We start from the raw sequence: 25,392 nt of genomic DNA, 5'->3' as shown, positions 1-25,392 counted from the left end.
ACAATGAAATGTCAAGAAAAAAAACGATATCACAATATGTTGTTATACATTTACAATAAAAAAAATTAAAATAAGGATTAATAGCTATATATGTCTGTTTTTCAATAACAATAAAAATATATCCATAACTTATAAGAACATTTGGAAGACATAATTTTTGAATTATTATTCATACTAGTTTTTTTTTACCAACATATTTTTTCCAAATTTAAATTTAAAAACAGTAAAGTGTAGCGTATTAAAAACAATTGAATACTTTCTTAGAAATATGCTGCAATTAAACTAAAAGAAAAATAAATAATCTATAAAATAACCTTGTAAAATTTGAGTAAACCTATAGACGATGCTTATGTAATTTAAATAAATAGTCTAATAGTTTCAACCGTTTATTTTCTAACTTTACTCGTATTCGGTCTAACAGAATTAACTGAATCAATGTCTTTTCTATCTAAGAACATTTTTGCCCGATCAGTCAGTTTAAAGGTCTTACACAACAATGTGACTTTTCCACCAGAAACGTTCTCGTCTAAGGTTTTGACGGTATTTGTTAGGACATATTTTTTAGGGTAATGAGATATTTTTGGTTTCATCATTTGATTTTCCTTGTCGTCCTGTTCGGTGTCAATAGTGCTTAGTTCTTTCTTACTTTCGTCGTAATCAGACATTGTGGAGCTACAGCTGTAATTACAGACAACATCAACCCGAATAACTTGAACTGTGGCAGGACTATCTGCTCTTGAAATAGTAAGACTTTTTCTTTTTCCATTTCTGTGATATGTGATTTTTGTATCCGCAGAGTTATTGTCACATTGATTTTCTTTAAGTTCTTCATTAACAGTTGATTTGAGGTCGCGTTTTTTTAAACTTTTAATCTTTTCAAATTTTGTTTTTTTCTTTACTTGACCATTTCTTAAGTCAACTTGAGTCGATTTGTTTTCTTTATATTTGTTATTCAAGCTGTATAAAATAATACTGGATTTACTAGATGATGGTCTAGACTGGTCGTTGTTCGAAAAGTATTTTGTGTAGTTGTCGGCATAATCGCTGAGGATTGAAGACCGCGCCACATCAGTTTGATATGAGTCGTCAATTACTTGTTTAACAAACATTCGATGCTTTTGGCTATCGGTTAAAGTTTTGTATTTAAAGCTTGTTCTGGATCTCCTTCTCTGGTCAACATCCCCTAGGAACTGCAAATTTTGGACTGTCAGAAACAAATCTTCCCGGCCTTGGTGAGTCCCAACGCTGTCATTTGTTTCGTTTAAGTAACAGTTGTCGTGATCGTTGCAATAGAATCTGAAAGTAGATCTTATATTAATTGAATTAAAATTTTGAAGTTCTTATACGGGTACCATTGATTTTATTACAAATAGGTAAATAAATGCTAGTTTGGAGTTAAAATGCTGGATACTTTATTTCTTATATACATTATAAGAATAGTTTAAAACGTTGGCTGATCATGAAATTTAAAATAAAGGGGCGGTTGTAGTCTGTTTTCATCAGGTGAGCCTCCGGCTCGTTTGCCTCCTATAATATAAATATATAAATTCGTTAAATTAATTTATGTGAAAACCTTTGATAAAAATACAATCTTCGGCTATCATAAAGATCAATTTGAAATAAATGAAAAATAAAAGTAAGAATATCATATACTATATACCTACGTACAGGAATAAAATTTCCTAATTAAAGGAAATAACAAAAATAAATATAAACACTGAGAACGGACACAAGATTCTGCGGAGACAATACAGTAACTGATTTAAAAAAAAAACCTTTCATAAACATCAGTCCAACGAGGGTCTTCTTCGTGTTCCGGATTAACCATTCGTTTCTGACAGAATCTCCTAGGCTTCTCATTATTTGTCTTGTTTGATTTTATCGTTGATCTATCTTGAAGGTGTAATTTAGCGCATTTCATATTGTTTCAAGTTGTCTGAGAATTGAAAAGTAAAATATAAAATTGTTTATCTCGATAGTAAAACTTTAAGCGTCATCTGTTTTCTGCATTTAAATATTTTTTATTATGAACCAGCATGTACATATTACGGTCTTTGTTTATTTTAATATTCGCCATATTTTTATAACATGTCACTTCATACATGTTACCCTCCCGCCCGATTTCGACGACGGAGCCCTTTCTCAAGAGATTTTAGTCTGAATGGGAAATATTACGGTGTACAATGTGTCTGCTCAAACACAGGTGCACTCTCTTCTCCCTGAGTTTTTCCGAAATTTGTGGCCTCATAAGTGAGCTACTAGACCAAAGAGGTAGACAAAGCACCATGCTACCAACACGTCGGGTCCAGTATAGTGCAATGTACATTCTGAAGTGTCCACACTCTCGTGCCTCGGAATGTTCGTAAAGTCTTGTCTTGCACCTGAACACTTTTCGGTCGTATCGGTTTTACCGTCTCATCGTATTATGTGAGTGTGGGAATAGAGAGTGCACTTGTGTTTACGCTAGTCTCTATTGTAAATGAATCGACGGTTTGAGGTATGTGGTTCATACTTCTTATGTGTTAATGTATATGGGTGGAATGACACTTACCATCAGTAAGTAATTTGTTTTTCAACTCGTGAAATTTAATAAAATAATGAAACCGACTATCTATCCGTCATATTAATTACACAAGCGATCAGCTGAGCTGCGTGTTAGCAAAATGAAACAATTACAAAAATATATTACATACTTTATGTCGTTGAATATGGCGCCATATTCAATTTAGTATGACGTTAGCCTATAACCAGAGGACGATCAAGACGTATCTAATGGTATCCCATTTGTGAAATTATGATAGGTATTTTAGAAGATATACGAGTACATATGAACATACATATATTATATAAATGTAAAGACTCAATATTCGGTAAAAGATAGACTTGAACTCCAGAATATTTTAGTTAACAACAATAATTTAAATTACAAATATAATTAAAAAGGTAAAAATATAAAGATCATATTGAGTAAACTTTCATTGTATTAGCAAAGTAACTATTAGCATCAATTAAGTCCTTTCGTGATTAAAAGTTATTAACTAAGGGACACTACTGCACGAAAACAGTTTAAGAACGATAAACTATAATTTTACTACTGTGACATCGGTATGTATACTTATATATAAATATCGAGTTCTTAAGCGTCGTTATGTTTGTTCGTTTATGCAAAACTACTTTTGATTAGGACACAGATTCTATAAGATAGGCTTAGCTTATAGAATATTTAGATGTGAACTGAAAATCGTTTTATCCAATCCACTGTAATTTTTTATATGTATATTTAAATATTATCAATCATATTCGGCGTTGGAAATTCTAATTTTCTGATGCTTTGTGATGAAATCTGTATATGTCTCGTAATATTTAGCTACATGTGTGTATACGAATCCGCAATGGAGCGTGGTGGTAAAAGCTCCAACTAAGGGGTATTAATTATGAGAGAAGGATTTTTCGTTAATTATTAATCCTATAACAAGAGCCTTTCCGATAGATTTTTCATGAGGGTACGAATACAATATTATGTTTATTTATAAAATATCGAATAGCAACCATTTTGGTCTGAAAGGCTATAATTTAATATGCATATATTTTAATGAGCTATTGAAGATTAATTTGAGATTGTACAGGGAATTTAATGTCATGTAATTACTAGTATTTTATAGATTTTTAAAACAATTAAATTAATATTCCCTTATGAGTAAAACGATAGAATCGATAACAGTATATTATCGATATATAATTCTTGTCATATTATTACTATTCATTTGTAAGCATGTTACATATATGTGAGGATATTTAATTAATGTAAAACAAAACTTTTACATATTAAACTAGAAATTGAAATTTCCAAAAATCCTTTCTTAGAAAGCGCCTCCTCATGCTAAAATTCAAGTCAATCGGATCTATAATTTCGGAGACCTCGTGATGAGTGGCATCTATCTTCTTTCTCAATTTTTCTTTCCATAAGAACCTTCTATAAAGTATTAGATAACTTGAAAAGAACGATGAATGAAATATATGAAGTCGATTTAATATTATTTATATTTCCTAACAACTTATTTGCAGCCCAGAAATGATCATCAGAACATAACTACGGAATACACGGCTGTTGTCAGTTAACATGAAGATTTCACTACATTTTTTCTGTTATAGATTTATTATTGCTAAGAGCAATTTAATATAAAATACCTTCGATAAATAAACCATAAAATATATTTATTTGCAACTTGTTATTAAAACGGTATGTCTTTTTATGACAAAAATTATGGCATTAAATAGATGTAGCTTTTTTAAATGGTACGTAGTCACCAAAGTCCAAAGCCATTGGCAATATCCCTTACATAATTGGGAAGATTTTATACCCCACGTGCATGACGTTATACTGGCACGCTCACCCTTTAAACCAGAACTAAACAATACTAAGTGTACTAAGTGAGTAGGTATGCTGTGTTACAAAGAAAAATACTGTTTTAACTACAACATTACAGAACGAATTTATAGCTTTGTTTTAGCTTTAGTAACGGAAAGAAATATATATTTAATATCGACTTATCCTAATACAAGTGCAGATAAAAATTACGCATACATAAAATATGAAATAATATGTTCATGGAAACCCGAGCAATTTATTTAAAGAACACTATATTAATTGTCACGTCAATAGTCTAAAAAAGCTAATGAAACTACGAAGCGCAGCTTATTTGATAATATTTTATATTAACACATTCTCGGAGAAGCGCTACATCTTATGGTTTATATCTTTTATGGTTTAGTTGTTCTTTCAGTTTGACATTACACAAAACGTCTCCTCATTTATGACTATTGAAGATATTTGAAGTAAATAAAAGTGTTATATGGATACATACTGTGAGCATCCGCTATAATTTTTACTTAATTTTAGATTAAGTTTCGAATAACAAAAAACTAATAAAAAGTGTCGATATAAAACGAGACGCGTTTTCATCACAAGACTGTAAACAACTTTATATTCAGCTCAATAGCATTATATGATACGGCATCATACCTTGCTAACATATGATCAATAAAACATTAATGTCATAATTCTACCATTTATAAATTTTTGTGCTATAAATTTTATATGGTTAAAATAAAAAATAAAAACAAACATACACTTGTAAAGGTTAAGTTGAAGGTGACGGATTAAATCTGGTTTAAAACACGATACGAAAATATTAATTCCAAATCGACAGTACTGAATATTGCGGAAATAGTATCTCCTAGCTCGCACACTTTACGTGGTTAAAATTTTTGTTATTTTAAGAAATAGTTTCATATACAAATATGTTTATTGCTATGCTATGTCACGGAGTTGCTGCCAATAACTATCAATTGCAAACGCATCATGGTCAATTTTAATATATGCGAAGACTATGCATGTATAAACTTATTGATTATTTTTTGCTTCACAAGTAAGTTTTTTTTAGATCGTATATAAGTATTTAGTAAGTTTGAAATAAAATTAATAGATTTATTTGTACTATATTCGTATATATTATATAATTTAATTTAAAAAAAATATATACCTTCTTTAATCAAACATTATTTTGTATCGAACATTATTTAAGCCATAGGTATATTATAGATTAAATTATTTTTAAAATGCAATATAGTAGGAATTACTAAAACGAAAGCAAACGAAATGCAGTAAATACTTGAATACATAAAAGCTCAGTACACAAATTAGCAATTATCCTGAACAAGACTTAGCGAAGCGACAGTTTATTCTTTTCGAAACACATTGTTTAGTTTCTATTCATTTTGAAAGTAATTATGTTGGACGACGTTTTTTATCTATCTCTTTCTTGCATTGGGATTTCTGTTATATAAGAATGAGAGAGATGTATGCAAGATTTTTTTTTCGAAAGTATTGATAAAGCTACAATGCCGGCAGGATGGTGTATTTGATCTAGCAACATAGCGGTCCACATGTTCTTGGGAATGGCTTCGCCAACGATGCAAAAAATGTTTCTGTGTTATTGTACGAGGATTGGATAGTTTTGGTCGTTTGTCGAAATAGAAAAAACAGGTTTTTAATTTATGAAATTTGAATTTAAATAAACGTTCTTAAGTAATGATGGAAATAATTATATAGTTTTGTCTATAATAAAATTAATAACATGCTATATTTACATTTTTGACCTCTACTAAATATTAATTGATACAAATGCAACCTTCATAGCGTCAAATTAAAAAGTAAAAGGTTAACACATATACATACAAATTTAATAACATAAAAAAAAACTATAGTCTTTAACCTTTGTGTTTATGAACCGACTGTATTTAACTCGTATGTTGGTACGATGTGTCTTCATTAGTTACTAATTCATGTTATAAGAAAGACGAGTACCGTCATTTGCATCGATTTCTTTTACTTCGTAAAAAACTCATTGCAACGACTTAATCGTGACTTAGCGGAATCGCTTTATCGGTTTACTTTGCATAATTACTGACACAAAATAAAAACACATTTCGCTGCGTCTTTTAAGCCGCCGTCAACTATATTTTTAGCGAGACCAAATTTCAATGTAACACGCAACCCTGTAAATTATAACCCAAACAGGATTAATTTATAAAGTAGGTTAATTTAATACCATTCACTTACATTTATCAGCACATTTTGTTTTTATTGTATAATTATAATGAAAATAAATATCTTTTTATTTTTCATTTCAGTAAGAGACGGTCCAATACCATGTCAAGAATCAAATCTATTCAGTCGGTCTAAATAATACTTGCACACAACTTCGAAATAATAGGCACAGCTGCTACACGACTAGACAAGCACACATACGAAATCATTGGTGCATCCATCGCACACAGACATCTTGAATAACAAAAAAACACAAATTATTATTATCCTGCTGCCAGGACATCAATATTGCACATCCAATTATACACCTTATTACCATTACATACAGATAAAAATAAAAATTACTTTAGTCGAAAGCGATTAACTCAGATTTTATCCTTAACAGAATGAGATATAGACCATTATAATACTTTTAGTTATTAACGAAAGACTCAATATGGCTTGTAGTTTTTCAAGGAATTTAAGTTTAATAATGTTTAAAAAAAAAGCTATGTATCTTAGTAGGCGCCAAATGCACGTTGCACTACTCTTACGAATTCTGTACAATTTTGTTAGACGTGATGTTTATTGCACATTGGTTATTACGAGTTTATGATAGCACGTGTTTAAACTAAGTATTTAAAATTTAAATTTACTTATGGATTAACTTATCAATAAAGCTATATAGGATATTTTTATGTTTAGAAAAAAACTGTTGTTGGAGGTTTCTTAATAAAATAAATTGTTTTTATATCTCAATTTGTCCAATGTAAACAATAACACTAATATTTCTTACAGCGCCAATTGGTAAAGGTGACCACTAACCATCATGTGGTGCGTTTACCTACCTATTATAAATAAATAAAATTAAATGTATTATATTATTTTTACTCCATTTAAAATTGGTCAGAATACAGATTTTGGATAATATCTTTGTTTACTCATTAATGGTACATTCTTTTCTCAAAATTTGAAGAACTCTTATTTCTATTTCAATGACAAACAATAAAGGACAAAGACCGCTTTAGTAACCAACTAAGACAATTGAGTAAATTAGAAAAGGCTTGAATTTACTTTTAAAAGTTCATTTCTTGAAACGGCTTAAATTTCAATTGTTTTAATTTGTTTGTAAAATAAGATAGAACTCGTATTCTAAATTCGATTCTGACATCATTTTTTTTCAGATTGTATTTAAAACACATCGAGACCAAATAAATACTTTTTAATTTTCCGAACTTATAATAAACCAAATCATTTCTCTAAAGGATTAAAAAAAAAATACATGACATATGATTTGTATATTGATTTATAATATTAACACAAAAAGTACATTGACCTGTCTGAATTTTTGAAATGTCGCTGTACCTGTACAGGGGTTTTAACTTGATATCCTTGACCTCTTTCAATTGAAAATTATATTCTCACTTGCAAACCCGTATCGGACAAGCGTGTCACTTACAATACAACCTGTCATAGGGTCAGTTGTTACAAAGGAGGTCACATCGGCCAGTCAGTATCGATTGCACTACGCATCCTAATTCTTTAGTTCATTCCTCCATTACCATCACAAAAGACTGACCCCCTGCGATTCTCAAAGAAATAAAATCTTATCTCTGACCACGCCTATTGCCGAAATGCTGTATTGTGTTACCAATTTAAACGGTGACTGATTTATACGCTTTTTTTTCTGTCAAGACAAATTAATGTTTGTCCCGAAGTAATTATTTTAGTCGCCTCATATTTACAAGACATTTAAGTATTATTACTTAGCAAAGCCCCAAGATAAAATGAATCGTTTGGCTTTTTATATAGATTCGAACGTTGCACACTCGTTACCGTTGGTGTCAGTTCTATAGAAATTATCATCCATAATCAAGACCCCTTTGCCCTAAAATCTATCAAACACCAGACAAAGCTGTGTGCGCGAATATGTAGCAGTGAGTAAATAAAGGGATGATATATTGTGAAGTCTGATGTGATTTAAAAAAACTATTTCCCTTAGTGCTGTCAAGGTGCATTCTTTTGAGTGTTGTACAGCGCTAGATAGTTTATCGATGAAGTAAAATTTGATTTATTTTCCTTAAAAATTATAGACCCCTCTCTATTAAGTATGCTAGGGAATTTTATAAATAATGTAACAAAATTCATATTTTATCGTAAATGTAACGAAATAATAGAAAATTTATTTTGCAGTAACATTGATATAACACGCTCTCAGATCGTACTGAATTCAAGCCCGTTTTTGCATTTGTCTTAGAAACAGGCAATAGAATAAAACTTAGATTAACTTTATAATAATAATAATATGTTTATCGATATTCGAATTCGATAAAATATTTTGACGCAACTATCTCACCTCAGGTGAACGTAATCGTTGTGGGAACTATTGCTGCCGTCTCATTTACAAAGTATTTTCGTCTCTCTCTAAAATTGTTAGCAAGACAATATTATACAAAGCGCGTTGAATACGATAGATGATTGAATGGAAAGCTTTCGCGCTTGCATAGTGTAAAACGAATGTGTGCATCCGAACGCAATATATAATACGTCATATTTTTTTCCACACAGAAGATATTAATTTAAAAAAATAAACACAATCACAATCGTTTTTTTGTCAATTAAATAATTATTTAATAATACAAAATCACGTTATTGTATAATGTGGTTTTACAACGAAAAGTTTTTACTTAAAATATAATCTTTGATGAATATAACGATCTCTCTTATAATAGACACTTATATCCTATCTATTTATATTCGGACGAAGCAACATCATATAAGTAACAGATTTTATAATATTATATTGGTAAATTGTTGATAAAATTGGTCATATTATATCTTTAAATTATGGTACGTATTCGATACTTCATTCGAGTATATTTTACAAGAAAATTTCAGCAGCAGTTGCGAATGAAGATTCTACCGAGAAAAACCAGAAAAAACTAGACATTTACTCTTTTCTATCATTACAATTACAAATGTCAACCAAACAAATCAATTTACATACATTATTTGTACATTATATATCCTGTCTGAAAATCAGTTAATACTAACGACATGAATTTTTATCATCTTTAATAATATGTTGAGTAATATGCCGTATATATTAATGATATCTTAAGAAAACATTTAAATTAATTTATTGGCAAAGCTAAAAATATATACAGATTTTATCAAAACGACAACATTGCAATAAGAAGGATTTATTGATATTTGGACGATGCAACGTTGCGTTTATAAGTTTGTCGTTACTTTTGATGAAAATCACCGTATGAAACAGATAATAAATCAATTATAAAGATTATAAATATCAATATGTTACGCACATCATCTACATATAAATATAGTTCATATGAAATCGTACAATCCTATACCTATCTCTCTAACCGTACAGCATTATAACACTGGTCAGAATTTTCTTCGTACCTACTCGTATATATCAATAGTCTTCCAACGTTCCAAAGTAATAGAATATTTAATAAATTAATTAAACATTGTAAATAGATACTTTTCAGCAGTATCGTATAGAGTATCAATATTGAATCAATATAAATATCATTCCGACTATTCTCATGTTAGAAATATTATAATTTACTAATTGCCCCTTTCGACTTCGTATGGATAAATTTCGTATAACTTGACCCTTTCGTTAGACACAACACTCCAAAATTACGAAAGTACTTTTCTTGGCGGATTCATTTATTATAAAATAAACCTTTGTTTCAAATTTCAGTCTTCTAGATCCAGTTCTATGGGGTAGATTTTTAATTTTAGTCAAACTCAAACCTAATATTTATGAATAAATGATTTAAACATTCGAACTTTTTGTAACTAACAATACACAAGTAAACAATGCAATCGAATAGTGCGTTGTATTTCGGCTCCTTTGTCGGTTATCTTTACGTATATTAAAGGCGCCGCTCAATACGAATTTTTACCTCTAAGCTATTAAAAATCGCTTTCTATGTGAAAAATATTACAAGCAAATTGACTCACTGATGGCATATTCTACAAGCACAAAGCTGTGAAATTGGTTATAGATTTTTAGGTCGATTCTTGTTATTGTTAATTATGTACGTTGGTATTAGCTCGTGACATCGCAGGCTTAGTTAAAACGACGATGGATTCCCAGCTGTGGGACGTACTATATATACTTATAATAAAATACACTTTATAATATTTTTCGCATTAGCTAAATTAAGTATTTCTCTTTGTAACACAAGCAAACTTAAACCGATTAAATGGCCTTAATAACGCCTGCAGCAAAATTACACTATAAGGGTTCAGTTTATATATATAAAATCGCTAAAACGTTAAAGTTTTGTTTATTATGACTCAACTACAGGACATATTATCACTTGGTTCATTTTTGGGACGAACTAATAACATACTGTGACGTGTGATCAATATGATATGGTGCAAATAAATGTGCCTCTGTGTATATAATAAAAAGTAGTTTAAGCATGTTCTACCTGTATTTACAATACTAGGTTCCGCTGTTGATGGCTCACGACACATAACAATAAAAATATGAATACGAAATGTTCCTATGAACGATACAATAATAATTTACGTTCATAAATTCAAGTATTGAGAATAGTAATATCAAAGTACTCCGACGCGTTTTTAATTTTATTCGTTTAATTTATTACGCACTACACTGCGTAGTTAATACACATATACGATGTCTGAAGTATTCATAGTAATATGTATTACAAAAAAATATGTATTAACAAAACCAAAGTGATAAATACCAGAGATTACATTAAAGAACTAAAAACAAATATATAATGTTGCGTGCATACGTGTGAACATTATTTTCTACGTTTATTATTACAGAATAAGCTTTATTTTAGTGCGACACGTGACGAAGTAAACAAAGGGAACTTGAAAGTTACCGGTAACCACGACGAAGCCGTGAAAGCGCTCTGTCTACCCGATGTCTGCACCGCGACTACGCGTGAATGTCATATAATAGCAAGCTACACTACTGTTGGGTCGCGACTATAATTGACACGCGATGCCGAAATCTTCTGAGAATTTCGATAAAATGAATTATTCTTTACCTATTGTCACAAGTCATTTACTAATTATACGTTAAAATGTATAATGACTGCGTTGATGACAAAATAATAATCGAAAAATAAATATTAAAATATATATCAATTAAATTAAAGAACGCTAAAATATGATTTAATTATATATAGGTAAGCCACCGAGTATGAATGAACATGACGTTAATAAATTAATTATTTTATAAAATTCAATCAAGTATCGAATTAAATAGAGGAAAAAGATATTGATTTAAATATATTCTAAATGTTAAAATCGATTATACAGACATAACGCTTAATTTGATTATAATATATTTTAAACTTTAACAGTTTTGAACGTCGTACGCCGTATTAGTAGTTTTATTCTAATATATTATATATTTCTTAAATATTATTCAATCTTAGCTGATGATCCCGGTTTTATATTTGAACAAGCGCCACTGATCTTTTATTCGCCTCGTGTTCGATAGTGAAGAAAAATCGGGATGAAACCCACACGTGACACGAAGCCTGCAATGGCTTAATAAGCTCAAAACCTCGTCACAGAGAGAAGACCAGGACTCCCCATTCGCACTATAATAATATTATCAAACAAACATTTATTATTTTTGTTTAAAAAATCTTTAAAATAAATCTGACATTAACACTGATTTTCCCAAACCGATTGTACGAGTATAAATCGCAAAGAAAAAAAAACGTGTTCGACCACCCATAATGGTTGTAGCAACTATTTTTCCATCTCTTTTACACCCACGCGGTCAGCATACTTTGTCTTTATCTATCGTTTGACTATTATTATCTTTGCTATTTAGGGGTGGTCCTTTTTTAAATCTATGTACTACATTAATTTATTACCAAAGTTAAACAAGAAAACTATTTCAATTAATTTATAAGCACTTTATCTTAGTACTGGTTAAAATTAAAAAGAATACGTAATAATTTTTATCCTTTTTAATTATATATTTGATCTCTTTAGAACCTTTTGATTTTCTGGAATAAAAAGTATGATGGAAAATATCACAAAATAATATTATTATATATATAAAAAGAAGGGTACAATGAAAAGGCGTTCGATTTTTAAACTTAAATGAACGCGTTTTATAAACAGCAATAACTTACATATAAAAAAAATTATACTTAATTTAAATTATTAAATATTGGTGAACAAAAAATAATTTGTTTTAGTTTTTTATGGTTTTTTTTAAATATATTTGATATGGTTTAAATGGTGTATCATTGATTAAATTTATTATTTGTATTTATTCAATGCAATATATAACGATAAATGTGTGCAAAATTTCATTTAAAATCATCTAATGATCTTTGTAAATAATATACAGCGAATAGTTTATTATAAAACCCATTCCATTTTTTTATACATTGTAGAGATTAATAATACGTTTTTAAATATAAATTATAGTTATAATTTGACTATATTTTAATATTCTTCAGTGCCTAGTTTAATTATGCAAATATACCCGTAAAAGTAGATTAAATAGGATTACTCACAGATTATGAAACGAAAGGCAGATGGAGCGCGCGGAGCATTATAGTAAAAGCGAATACAAAATCAAAAGCTAATGTAATTTCTCGGTCGTTGGTGAAGTAATTAAAAGTTTGTTTATACACTAATTAATAATTAAATGACAGCGCTTTTGATGTACCGAAAAACAACCGAGTCGAGATTAGACTTAGATCCGCTTTTGATTTTGTATTCGATTTTGTTGCTTCACTATTAAGTTCGGCGCGCCCTATCTCCTGTTTCATAATCTACGGGATTACTTTTGTGTACATGTTGAATTCACAACGAAGATAGTGCGGGCAGCAGTTATTATCTTTGAATATGCTGAAGGGTTGTGGCTTCTATAATAACACTGCAAACACGGTTTTCGCTAAAGGCGAGTTCACCTTTTGTGTGAAAATTTACTCAGAACGTTTCGTCGGAGTTACAGTTTGTTTACGTTTATATGCCTTTGTTCGTGTCCTGTACTTTGAATTCTATACAGTAAAATATAATGACCACGTAAGTAATATATTTAAGACAAGTGGTCGCCTACGGTTTCGCTCGCGTAAGTACGTTACGTCTACGCCATTCCTTAATATGCTTTCTAAATACCAAATTTCATCAAACTCGGTTCAGTGGTTTGTGCAAAAGATAAATAGATATACAGACAGACAGGGTTACTTTCACATTTATAATATTAGTATAGAAGTGTATTCATATGTGTTTCGTGCATATTTTTTTCTTCTCTTGTTACCTTAATTTTTAATTTATTTTTATTTATAGGGCTCGACGTAAGTTCACGGAAAATAATCGTCTGACAAATCGAGGTGACAAAGGCACTGAGCTGTTTTTTCTTATCCTATTAATTATTTTATATATGTAGATAAAACTCCGGGAATTTTATTTACTTCCCGTTCGTTGCGCCACCTACCATGTACAGCCCAAACCAGCCCGCTTAAGCACAAAAAAAAATGGAAAGCGGTCCAACAGTGTAAATAATATATTTTCTCTATAGTTAAATTTTATGTTTATGTTCATTCGAAAAAAGATTTGAAATGTAAATAGTAATATTACACTACGTACACGAAGTGAAGTTTAACAATAAAAGCGCAGTTATTCCTTTATTAGTGTGAACACGTGTGTTTCAGGGTCCAGGCTGTGGTTGGTACGGACTACTTACAAAGTACGAAGTGCTCGATACAATATCTACGTCTGAATATTCTAAAAGTAGACTTTAGGCAAGTTACAGACTATAATAATAATACTTTTATTTTAGAAGGTTTGGCACAGAATATATAAATAACTTATATTATATTCTCTACAATATCGCTCGTGTTTTGTTTTTGTTGATACTCAAGATATTTGGCTGATTCTCAAAAAAAAAATCGAAATTGTTGTCCTTGCTGATTTTTATAAAATTGGACTGAAAATTAAAATTAAGAAGATTCTCTCATGAAACCACATCACTGGGTGCACCAAATTATGAATTAATTTTGTTTTCATTATTATAAATAAAAAACATATTCTTAAATATACACTTCAAAAATCATACCCTCATCGTGTCCCAAGTACCGAAATTTAAAACATTTTCAAATATATTCCATGACTTTCCTAATTTTTTTTAAATAATAAATTTTTTTTATTAATTTATAACAACATTGTCTTTTTAAAAATGAATATTTGTTGGCAAAAGACACTAAGGGAGAAACACAAATTAACTTTTTTAATGTGTCCTTAAAAAGTGAATCATTCCCTCGTAGCTTAAATGACAGTGAAATTAGAGCGAAATTTTAAATCAAATTGAATGCAGCGTTATATTTTTAGTAATGTGGCAGCACTGCTATAAAAATAATATGGCGAACTTGAGTGTCAGTGATAAACAGTACTGTTAAATTTACTTTAAAGTTCTAATTATTCTAATTTACATTTTCTCCTTTCATTTCCTCACACCGTTTTAAGAAAAGGTAATAGTTTGTTTTTTCATTATAATCTACTTATTGTATGTGTTTTTAGGGGTATTTAATTAGTATGTATTGGCATAAAAAAGTAACGTCATGTTCACAGCTTTTTTATACGTAACGTTTTATTTCGTCATTCCCTCCCACTCATTCCCTCATACGATTTGTAGGTGAGGCAATGACAGGGATGTGAGGGAATGATAGATATTTTAATAAATTCGGTAAATTCAGGGTTGTATGTTTTTTAGGGCGATATAAGAAAGACATGGCAAGAAAAAAGAAAGTCACAGAAGCAGAAGCTAAATTCAAGAAGAAGGAATACGACAGAAAAAGAAGGGAAAAAATGAAAAGTGATTCTCAATCTTTAGAAACGCTTCGAGAAAAGGAGAGAATTAAATATCTTAAGAAAAAAGAGAAAGGTCAAGTGATGACCTTTCTCTTTTTTCTTAAGATATAAGATAGCCTGTAAGTAATATGAAAAACGGCAAAAAAGAAAACAATGAAGAATAAATAGTTCAGTTTATAGAAAAAAGAAAGAAAATTTACATAAAAAATTGTCAACGTTAATGAGTAATACGCTACCTGATAGTCCAATAGCATTTGTAGAACTTGCTCCTCAAAACAACGCTATTAATAGATATGCGTTTGCTTCGCGACGGCGAAGATAGTTAAGAAAACGTCGTCCAATATTATACGCCAAAATATATAAATTAGAAAAGAAATTGAAAAAAGTTAAAAGAAGAGAGAAATATAGAAAAATGTGCATGAGAATAAAAAATCAACATAAAATATCATCACCAGAGGCTAAAGTAGATTCATTTCTAAAAAACACAAAGGTGCCGATTATTGTTAAAAAGAAACTTATTTATTCTGAAATACTTATTAAAGAATTAACTGAATCTTATAGAAGATTAAAAACCCATAAAGCAAAACAGGACTACTATAAAAGTTTTAAATTAGATCTTTTAAGGAAGAAAATATTGTCATACTTATCAAATTCTTTTTACAAAAATCAAAGGTATAAAACAGGAAGAACTTGTAGGAAACTCAGCTAAAAAATGTTAAAAGTAAAGCAAGATGTCGCGGATTTTTTAGAGAAAGATGAAAATTCTAGAATGTGTCCCGGAAAAAGAGATTTTGTGAGATTGAGAAAAGTATTAAAGCAAAAGCGTTTGCTCACTGACACACTGAGTAACTAGCACAAAAAGTTTTTGACTTCTGTCACCTACAAATTAAGTTTGTCGACGTTCTGTAGATTTAGACCATTTAATGTTACTTGGGCAAACATTAACAAACGGGACCCTTGCAAACGTATTATCCACGCAAATACAGAGCTAATTGTTGCTAAATTAGACGAAAAGAAGACACTACTCTATAACAATATACCGAGGATGCTAGCAGCTATAACATGTGATATTTACAGTACAAAATGCTTATTTAAAGAATGCTTTACCTGTAAGGATAAGGCCCTCGAGTATTATCTTCCAGAGTCAGATAAACTAGTTATTTATCAGCAATGGATGTACGAAACTACAATAAATGAGAAGGATGGAAAAGCTAAAAAATTGCGTAAACCTATAAAAAAAAATACATCTACTACCCTTAAAAAACTGACTGTTACATTAGAAAATACATTGCCATCATTTCTTAAATATACTGGTAATATAGCACACCAATATCAAGCTATAACGCAATTAAAGAAGAATGTATCAGACAAGGATGTGTTAATTCATATAGACTTCAGCGAAAATTACTCCTGTAAATACAGTGAAGAAATTCAAGCGGTTCATTTTGGCGGTGGTAGACAGCAAGTTACCCTCCATATAGGTGTTTTATATATAATAAATTCCGATAATGTCGTTAAAGCTCAATCTTTTTGTACTCTATCTTCTAATAATCGCCATGATTCAATGACAGTGTGGGCTCATCTAAGACCAATATTCAAATGGCTAAAAGATAAAAAACCAAACCTCAACACTGTCCTGACATTGTCTTCTAAGTGATAGTCTAGTTAACCAATACAAAAACAAATTTATATTCCATGTAGTCTCTCATCATTTGGAACTATTTTTCTCAGATATCACATATTTTTCATGGAACTATTCGGAACCAGGCCACGGAAAAGGGGCTCCAGATGGTGTAGGTGGAACGTTAAAAAGGTCTGCTGATCAAGCTGTGGCTCAAGGATAAGTCATAACAGATTTGACTCTTTTAAAAGAAATTCTGGTTTCAAAATGTCCCTCAATAATGCTTTTTGATGTAAGTACAGCGGACTTTGATAGAACAGATAATTTAATTAAGGAATCTGGTTCAATTTATACATTCCGCGGTACTCAAAGAATTAGACAATTTATTTTCTTGAATAATATGCTCGAGTTCAGAACACTATCTTGTTTTGACTGCTTTAAAAAATGTCAATATTTTCACCTCAGTTATTATAAAGACTGTAAGTCTTTTAATATCAACACACTAAGAGTAGCGACACGACATACAGAATCAATGTTAAAGCCAACACATGCAGTACAAACTTTAACAAGCACCTGTGTACAAAATACTAGTATTTATGGATATTAAGTTGGTAATCATGTTCTCGCAAAATGGGATGGTGATGTTTATCTGGGTGAAATCCTTTCAAGTTTTTTGGCAAGATGTTCTTCAAAAAATGGATCCCCCAAAGTTGATTAAAAAAGGCTGTTACTTTGTGAAAGAAATATATAGTAACTTTTAAGTCAAAAGTCAGGAAAGACTGAAAAGTAATTTATGAATAGACTGATATGTCATATTCGTTGGTAGAAGTGCCATTTATGTTGTTTTTTATAGTACTTACGGATAAAAATGAACATATTCGAAACTTTATTAAATATATTTAGTTAAAGTAGTAAAATAATTAAAAAACTGGAGTTAACACTGTAATTTTTGTTCGACAATATTGTTACTCTGTTATCTATTGTAGGAATTAAAATTTTGCAATAAAAAAAGTTAATTGAGATATTAAATAACATTTTATTTTCAATTAATCTGTAATAAAAATCATTCCCTCACTGTGCTGTCATTCACTCATTTTTCATTTAAGTTACAAACCCCCATAACCCCCTTGAAACTCAAAAATGTTGGGGACCAGTACAATCCTTAAGACAATTACACTATACTCTTTTATAATTTCAATAGAAATTGTATAATAATAATAAAAATATTCCACGATATTAATAATATCTTGTTTCGAAACAAAAGTGCAGAACCTGTTTATTTTACATAAATTAAATAAACTGTTATACTAAATATATAGCGAAATACAATGAATTTTAAAACGAACTTCAGAATTTTAAATTTTTAACTATGCATTATAATTTAAAAATCGAAGGTATATTATTATTTATAAGGCCTTAAAATAAACGCACGTCCGATATTAATTTATTTAATTTTAACATAATCCGTTGTTCTAATACAGTATGTAGGTAGAACCTAATATGGAAGTCAATTAATCATAGCCCAAGTTAACGTGAGGCGGCTAACTAACCCGAGGCAGTAATCACTGCACTGTTGCAAGCCGCCATGCAATATCGCGTTTGAAAAAAAAGATAACCGTGATTAGTAGTTAAGACTCATAACAAATGCTTATATGACTTATAAGAATTTTAAATTATTAGTTTTATATTCGTTTTATATTTTTTTATAAATTTATTTTGGCGCATGTTAAAATTTACACGTTTTAATTATGTTACAATATTTTCGTATATACATTTACAATACAAATACAATGTGGGTACTTTGAATATATATTAAATATATATTCTACATTTGTAATATTCATTTGATATTTAAATTTGTACACTTTGGAATAATGAATTACCCTTACTTACTCATCAGATATTCTACCGCCAAACAGAAATAATTAGTATTGTTGTGTTCCGGTTTGAAGGGTGAGTGAGCCAGTGCAACTACAAACGCAAGGCACATCCTAGTTTGCCAGATTGGTGGCGCATTGGCAATATAAGGAATGGTTAATTTTTCTTACCATCAGGTGACCTATTTGCCCGCCCGTCCGCCTACCTATATCATAAAATTAAAAAATATATATCTACTAACGAATATATTTCAGTTATTTATGTTACTTGGATACCATACAAAATCACACTTTAATTGGAGTAACAGTTAATACTCGTAATATATTTATATATAATATTTGGCTACGTTAGACAAATACCTCACATCCTGTTAAAGAGACCTTATTCCACCTCATTGTTTTACAGCGGGCCGATGGTTATACAAACTTGACACTACTGTATTTGACACAGGCAGGCTTCCTCACGACGTTTTAATTGAGCGCCGAGCACGAGATAATTATAAATACTTAAGTATAAATTAAGTACGTGAAATCCCAATGATGCGTCCAGAGATACGAACCCGCGATCTTTAGTTAAGATAAACGAGTTTTTACTTTACGTTATAATAGTATAATGTAACTCTTTGATACAATCCGATTAGTTAAATATTTGTTTTTTATTTAATTGGGAAATAATAAAATATATTGATATTCAATAAATTTTGTTTGATTTTAAATCATTCAATAAATCCTTATATTATTATAATGTATCATTAAATTATTTTAATTGAGGTTCTATTCCAAAAATATTGTCGGCTGTCTTGATCTCGTGTGGTCTGTAGACATGACTTATTCGTAACCTTCAGAGATCTGCAGGAAATACGGCAAAACGATTTAAATTTTTATAAAATATAAACTCAAATGTTTTTATGAATCATCGGCCATTAAACATTATTTCGGACAATGTTAACATTCTTACTGAACAATCACCTAACATATTTTAATATAATACTAGCTACTCCACGCGGTTAAACCTTACCGTGAGCTCTTGTACCTTAATGTAATATAATAAATATGTATTTATATTATAATAACAAACAAGGGGGTAAAATTTGTTTGTTTGTATGTATGTAGGGGGTAATCCTCGGAAATAACGATGCAAATTAAAAAAAAAAATCTCTGATAGAAAACTAAATTATTCCTGAGTGATAAAGGGTATTAGATTTTTTTTATCATATCATTTTCTTTGTTAATAAACTGCACCCCAGCGAAACGGGGCGGGTCGCTAGTCTTCTAACAAAAGACAATTGAAGCTCTTTCTATAATACGAGTAAAATAAGTTATCCTGTGCAATTTTAAATTAATTTTTATAAGATGTGCTACCTACCGATCTATTCGTTGTACAAAACGCCAAGCGTATTATCACGAGTTTATTTAAATATGTTAAAATATTTCTAAAACTTATTTAAAAATAGCACAGGATTATTTATTGGTTCGTATGTCAACTTGTAAAAGGTAAATAAATATTTTGCTGTATAAAATGTATAAAATCTATATGTTATTTCTGGATTATAGCCTCTAAATATAATCTTAGTTTCAGGCACAATTGTCTTTATATTTTCCTCTTTTTACAAACATATTAAAATTCAATGTGAACTTACATTTCTATAAGAGAATATTATAGTATGCAGTTTATATCAATCTTTCGATACACTTTTTGGAAACATACTATATCAATCGCAGTAGAACTTTTCCCTAAAATAAACACAAAAGTTTTTATATAATAATATAAATATAACTCTCGTAATCTAAGTATTATGTATGACTTTTTTTTCATTTCTACAAAAATCAATCTACTTTTGAACTCAAGTTGACTATATTTTTTAAGCTTGACTTTATCTTGTTGAGAATTAATATTGTAATATATTAATATTTGTGAACATATTTAATTTGTTTTGTTATAAACAGAGAAGAAAAAATATGTGATGTACATTGCAAAAAAAAATAGTAAATCTGCCGATGCCATTATAAGTAAAACCTTGCAGAACCAAAATTTCAATATCAGATCGTGGATACCGGATTTTTATAATATTATTCGTATACGCGAGCGGTATTACAATGTCGACTAGTGGTCTAAATAATGTTATTTGAAGGTGGCTAACAGCCTGTCTGTGTGGTCTTAAATAATGCAAGCTTATAATAAAAGATCACGCATCAGAAATTCAAATTAAGCAATTGATGTGGATAATACTTTTTAAATGGTAAGACAATTAATTCTTACAGTAAATATAATTATAAAAGATCAATATGGTTATTAATTTTACATATATTTTGCATATCTGATCAAACAAGTTAATCTTTTGCAATTTTTGCATAAATTGCAAGGTGCCGTCTAGTCTTATTTGCAAGAAAAAAGACAATAACTTCTTAGTTTAGTGTTTTGATGAGTATGCATGTGTGTGTGTCTGTGTATGTGTGTAATAAGAATAATATTTGAAAATAGTATCAATTGTAAATTTGTTCCTTCGTTAAAATATTCGTCTAAAAAAACGTATGGACAAACAAATTCGCAAAGATAAAAAGAAGTATAACATGATCGATACAGTAATACATTATAATCGAGAAAAAAAATGTTTTACGAATTCGTTCACATTAAGGGTCATCGAGAAGAATTTTTATATTATTTTTAATCATTAAATTGTCTGTCAGAAACCAACAAAGCGTTCTGCGTGGGCACCAATGACCTATGAGTAACCGTGTTTTTATTACTTTAGTTACAAATAACTTTACAATGTGACCACAATGTGTTATATTTCTAAAAGACTGAAGGTAAAACATTTATTAGGACAAAATAATAAATAAATCTTATTATACATTAAAAGAATACTTTTTTAGAAAAAAAAACGCCTGGATATAGGCTCGGATTCCATCAGAGGACACTAGTTATTGTGAAAAACAGCATTTTAAATCAGTGTATTTGAAAAGAGCAACTATGCGAGTTTCTTGCCGTTTCTTCTCGCTAGAGGCTGCTTTCCGAAACGGTGGTAGTGTTTAAATATTGACGATTCAAAATTGATTTGAAAACTAATTTTCGGCACAAGGGTCTGTCTCACGATATTTTCTTCTTTATGCAACTATTAGTTTGTATATCTGTCTTACTCACTGAGTTACTCTCGAATTTTTATAATATATAAGTAACTCTGTCTGTATGCTGTTGTTCTTTCACCGCCACTGAACCGAATTTGATTACATTTAGTAAGGAAAGAGATTGATGTCCAGAGACTACTTTTTATGCCTAACCTAACCTACCGAACAGCCCCTAAAACGCGAGCGAAGCCGCGGTTGACAACTAGTTTGTGTATATTTATGAAACTCAAATAATTCATTTACTTCGTGTTCTTTGTTCTATACTTGCTATTTTACCTTTTCTAGTTACAAAATAAGTCATTATTTAAATATTTAATCAATTACTTAGTATTATTGGTATTACTAATATGGTAGATGTTAGTAGTAACTAAAAGATATTAAATATATCTTCCGTAATGTAATGAGATGTTTATATCATAACCACCATTCATAATAGTTCAATAACGTAGCTGTATTAAAATCGCAGGTTTGACCTGAATCTTTAGAGCGTAAAGTAAGAACTAATATTATATCATATACACGAATGATAATATTTATAGAATTTAAACCAGCTCCGCGGGTCACATGAGCCACGTGTAGTAACACGCAGTCCACGTTTCGACAACGCATGCCTGACGTTAATGTGGAACTCACTTGCAAAAGTGTCACGATTAACTGGAGGGACGAATGAAATTATTAATATTTCTTCAAATATAACGGTCATTGTGTATTAATAAATAACACTATTAAAATAAGAAGAGAATATCTGACCCGTAGACGACCGTATTGACGAAAAATAATTATGCTTCTAATTTTAATTCATAAATAATTCTAAAACCGGTTCTCAGGTTTTGTAGGAACGCAAAAATCACATCCCGTACCAACATCTAATTAAAGTAAGGGTTAGCGATGGACGTACCATTGATTCTTATGAAACATGACCCGCATACGTTTGTCTATTGCGAACATAACGTCCTACCTTTTCGTTCATTCGAACCCCTTCGTCACTATGTTTTTAATGCTAATTAAAGTATAACAGCTACCTTGTTCTAAATAACCATGAAATTCTGCTTAAATAAATTGATAGAAATGGTTTGCATTGAATATAGTTATTTATTCACATAATAAGATCAGACAAAAAATATATTTAACAGCATCATTATTCCTAAACATTAGTCGTGATTAAAATAAGCAGATTCGATTTTTTTAATCAAAACTATTTTCAAAACAAAGGGGAATAATTTTATTTCATTTGCTTTTTAGTATTGTTCCATTTTGATTCTCATGGACTACTCATCAGATCACCTACAGTATAAGTGCAAATGCAGGGTTTTTTCGAAGAAGTACAATCTAAGAATGAAACTTTCCCCTTTATGAAGTAGATGTATCAAGCGGGCCCATTCGCACTAAAGAATTACAGGAACGGCTAAACGGCAATGATCATGTTCGATTTGGTTGCGATAAAATGACGTTTTGTTAGTGGAATTGACCTCCTGATTTTTTGTTAAATATTTAATGCTGCGGTTAAAAATGATTAAAACTTCCTTTTAGTTCCTTAATATATTAAGCTATCTAGTATTAAGAAATATTGATTCAAATATGACTTATATTACCGAATTTAACCGTAATACTTTGCATCTTTATAATACGCACAGAGATAAATAAAAAATATGGATGTTATAGCCTTCCATTTACTAAATCTCATCTTTAAACCGTATAAAATAAAGTTGCTTTTCGCGTAATACAGCATAATAGATTTTTAGCGGTCTTTACCATTCATTACATAATTTCGTCGGTGATGTATGAGCGAATAATAGGTTAATATTTAATTTGATGCAAATAGATAGATTGTATGTTTTGTTATCTTATCGTCAGACGCTGTTACGGTACTTTTCCTAACTTGGCTTGCGCTTTGATAACTATAAGAGATACATCGAACTATTTCCTTCTAAATGATATGAATCGATCCTTTATAGATAACTCACAGTAACAATTAAAAAAAGACGGCTTTGCTTTTTTTAAAATACGTTTTTAATAATAATTTGCTAGTGATATTTATTATGATACTTCAGAATATTTGCTTATAATTCATTATCAAATAATGTCATAGGGTTAACGAACTACTTTCCCGAGTTAGCGAGAGTTGGAGAGCTTTTTGCCTATAAATACAGGCATTTGTGTAGTATATTGCACTATTTCAAACCACATGGTTACCCTAATGTTCCGAGTTGTAATCTCCATATTATTACCTACTTTCGTGGTTTGATCATTTCATCGGAAGCGATTAAATATCTCAAAGCTTATTGCCAATTATATTCCACAAAAACATTCTGAAAAATATATCAATCGACATAATTATATATTTTCAGGTACAAATAAACTATAACGTTGCGGAAACTTAATAAGGGAATAGTAAATTTCTTTCTTTGTCCTATAAAACATATGGAAATATTGATATGTATTATACATTTCAGTTTATCAGACTCAGCAAAACGAGTGGCAATTTTATTTACAGTGAACATTAAAATTACAATTCTATATATATGAATGATGACGTGAGTAAATTTTCAAGGTTGAACATCAAAGCAACATTTTCACATCTAACATTTAAAAGTGATCAGTTTAAAATTTTAAAATTAACGTCACTGTTATATAAACTATGATTTACATAACTAAAAATTACTAAAATTTCTTCGTAGATAACTATTTAAAAATCGCATTAATTTTTTCAAATCGTTCTAATATATTCTAAGAAAAAAAATAAACTTTGTGTATAGCTTCTTTGCTATAGTCAACTTAAAATTTCATTAAAAAAAAAACAATACCATGCTTTATCGCCTATTGTTGTTCTGAGCAGAATCGGAACAATGTTATAAGTCTGCCGTTTACAATTGACTAAGTATATGACTGTTCTTAATAACTGTTTAGAAAATATACATTATTAGAAATAATATATTTTATTACATAAATAAATAATTTTAAAGTTTTAGGGTACACTGCAATTTGTATACGATTTTGGCTTAAAAATTACATTTTGTTATTGTATTTCTTATAAATGCTTATTTATTTAATCATTTTGAGATCCATATGATATTTGTTTCATTAAGTATATTTGAATACAAACAAAGTCGAAATTATCTTTTTTATAAATGGTCGAATTATAAGAATAACCTATTAAGATCGCTGTCCTTGAATCACAGACGACCTTAGGGCACAGCGCTCAAGTTATGCATAAGGAATCAAACGTTAAATTGGGGCTGGTACAAAAACTGGTTGGTTCACTTTTGCGTGGTGACGTCAGGCGGCCGCAACGCGCTCGCTTCCGATCCGATCTTCAT

At 29.9% G+C, this 25,392-nt stretch overlaps 1 protein-coding gene across 1 annotated transcript; it reads right to left on the bottom strand.

Annotated features, from left to right (window-relative positions):
* Positions 1 to 386: 386 nt before the first annotated feature.
* On the bottom strand, positions 387 to 11,540 carry LOC113401458 (uncharacterized). Its single transcript, XM_026641400.2, has 3 exons — positions 11,488 to 11,540; positions 1,776 to 1,936; positions 387 to 1,296 (listed from the first exon to the last, which is right to left on the bottom strand). Exons 2-3 carry the CDS (start codon positions 1,919 to 1,921, stop codon positions 387 to 389), a joined length of 1,056 nt encoding a protein of 351 aa, XP_026497185.2. The 5' UTR covers positions 1,922 to 1,936; positions 11,488 to 11,540.
* Between the last annotated feature and the right edge of the window lie 13,852 nt (positions 11,541 to 25,392).

Source organism: Vanessa tameamea, chromosome Z (assembly GCF_037043105.1).
Source record: "Vanessa tameamea isolate UH-Manoa-2023 chromosome Z, ilVanTame1 primary haplotype, whole genome shotgun sequence".
Lineage (NCBI taxonomy): Eukaryota > Metazoa > Arthropoda > Insecta > Lepidoptera > Nymphalidae > Vanessa > Vanessa tameamea.
This window is presented reverse-complemented; position numbering and strand designations above follow the sequence as displayed.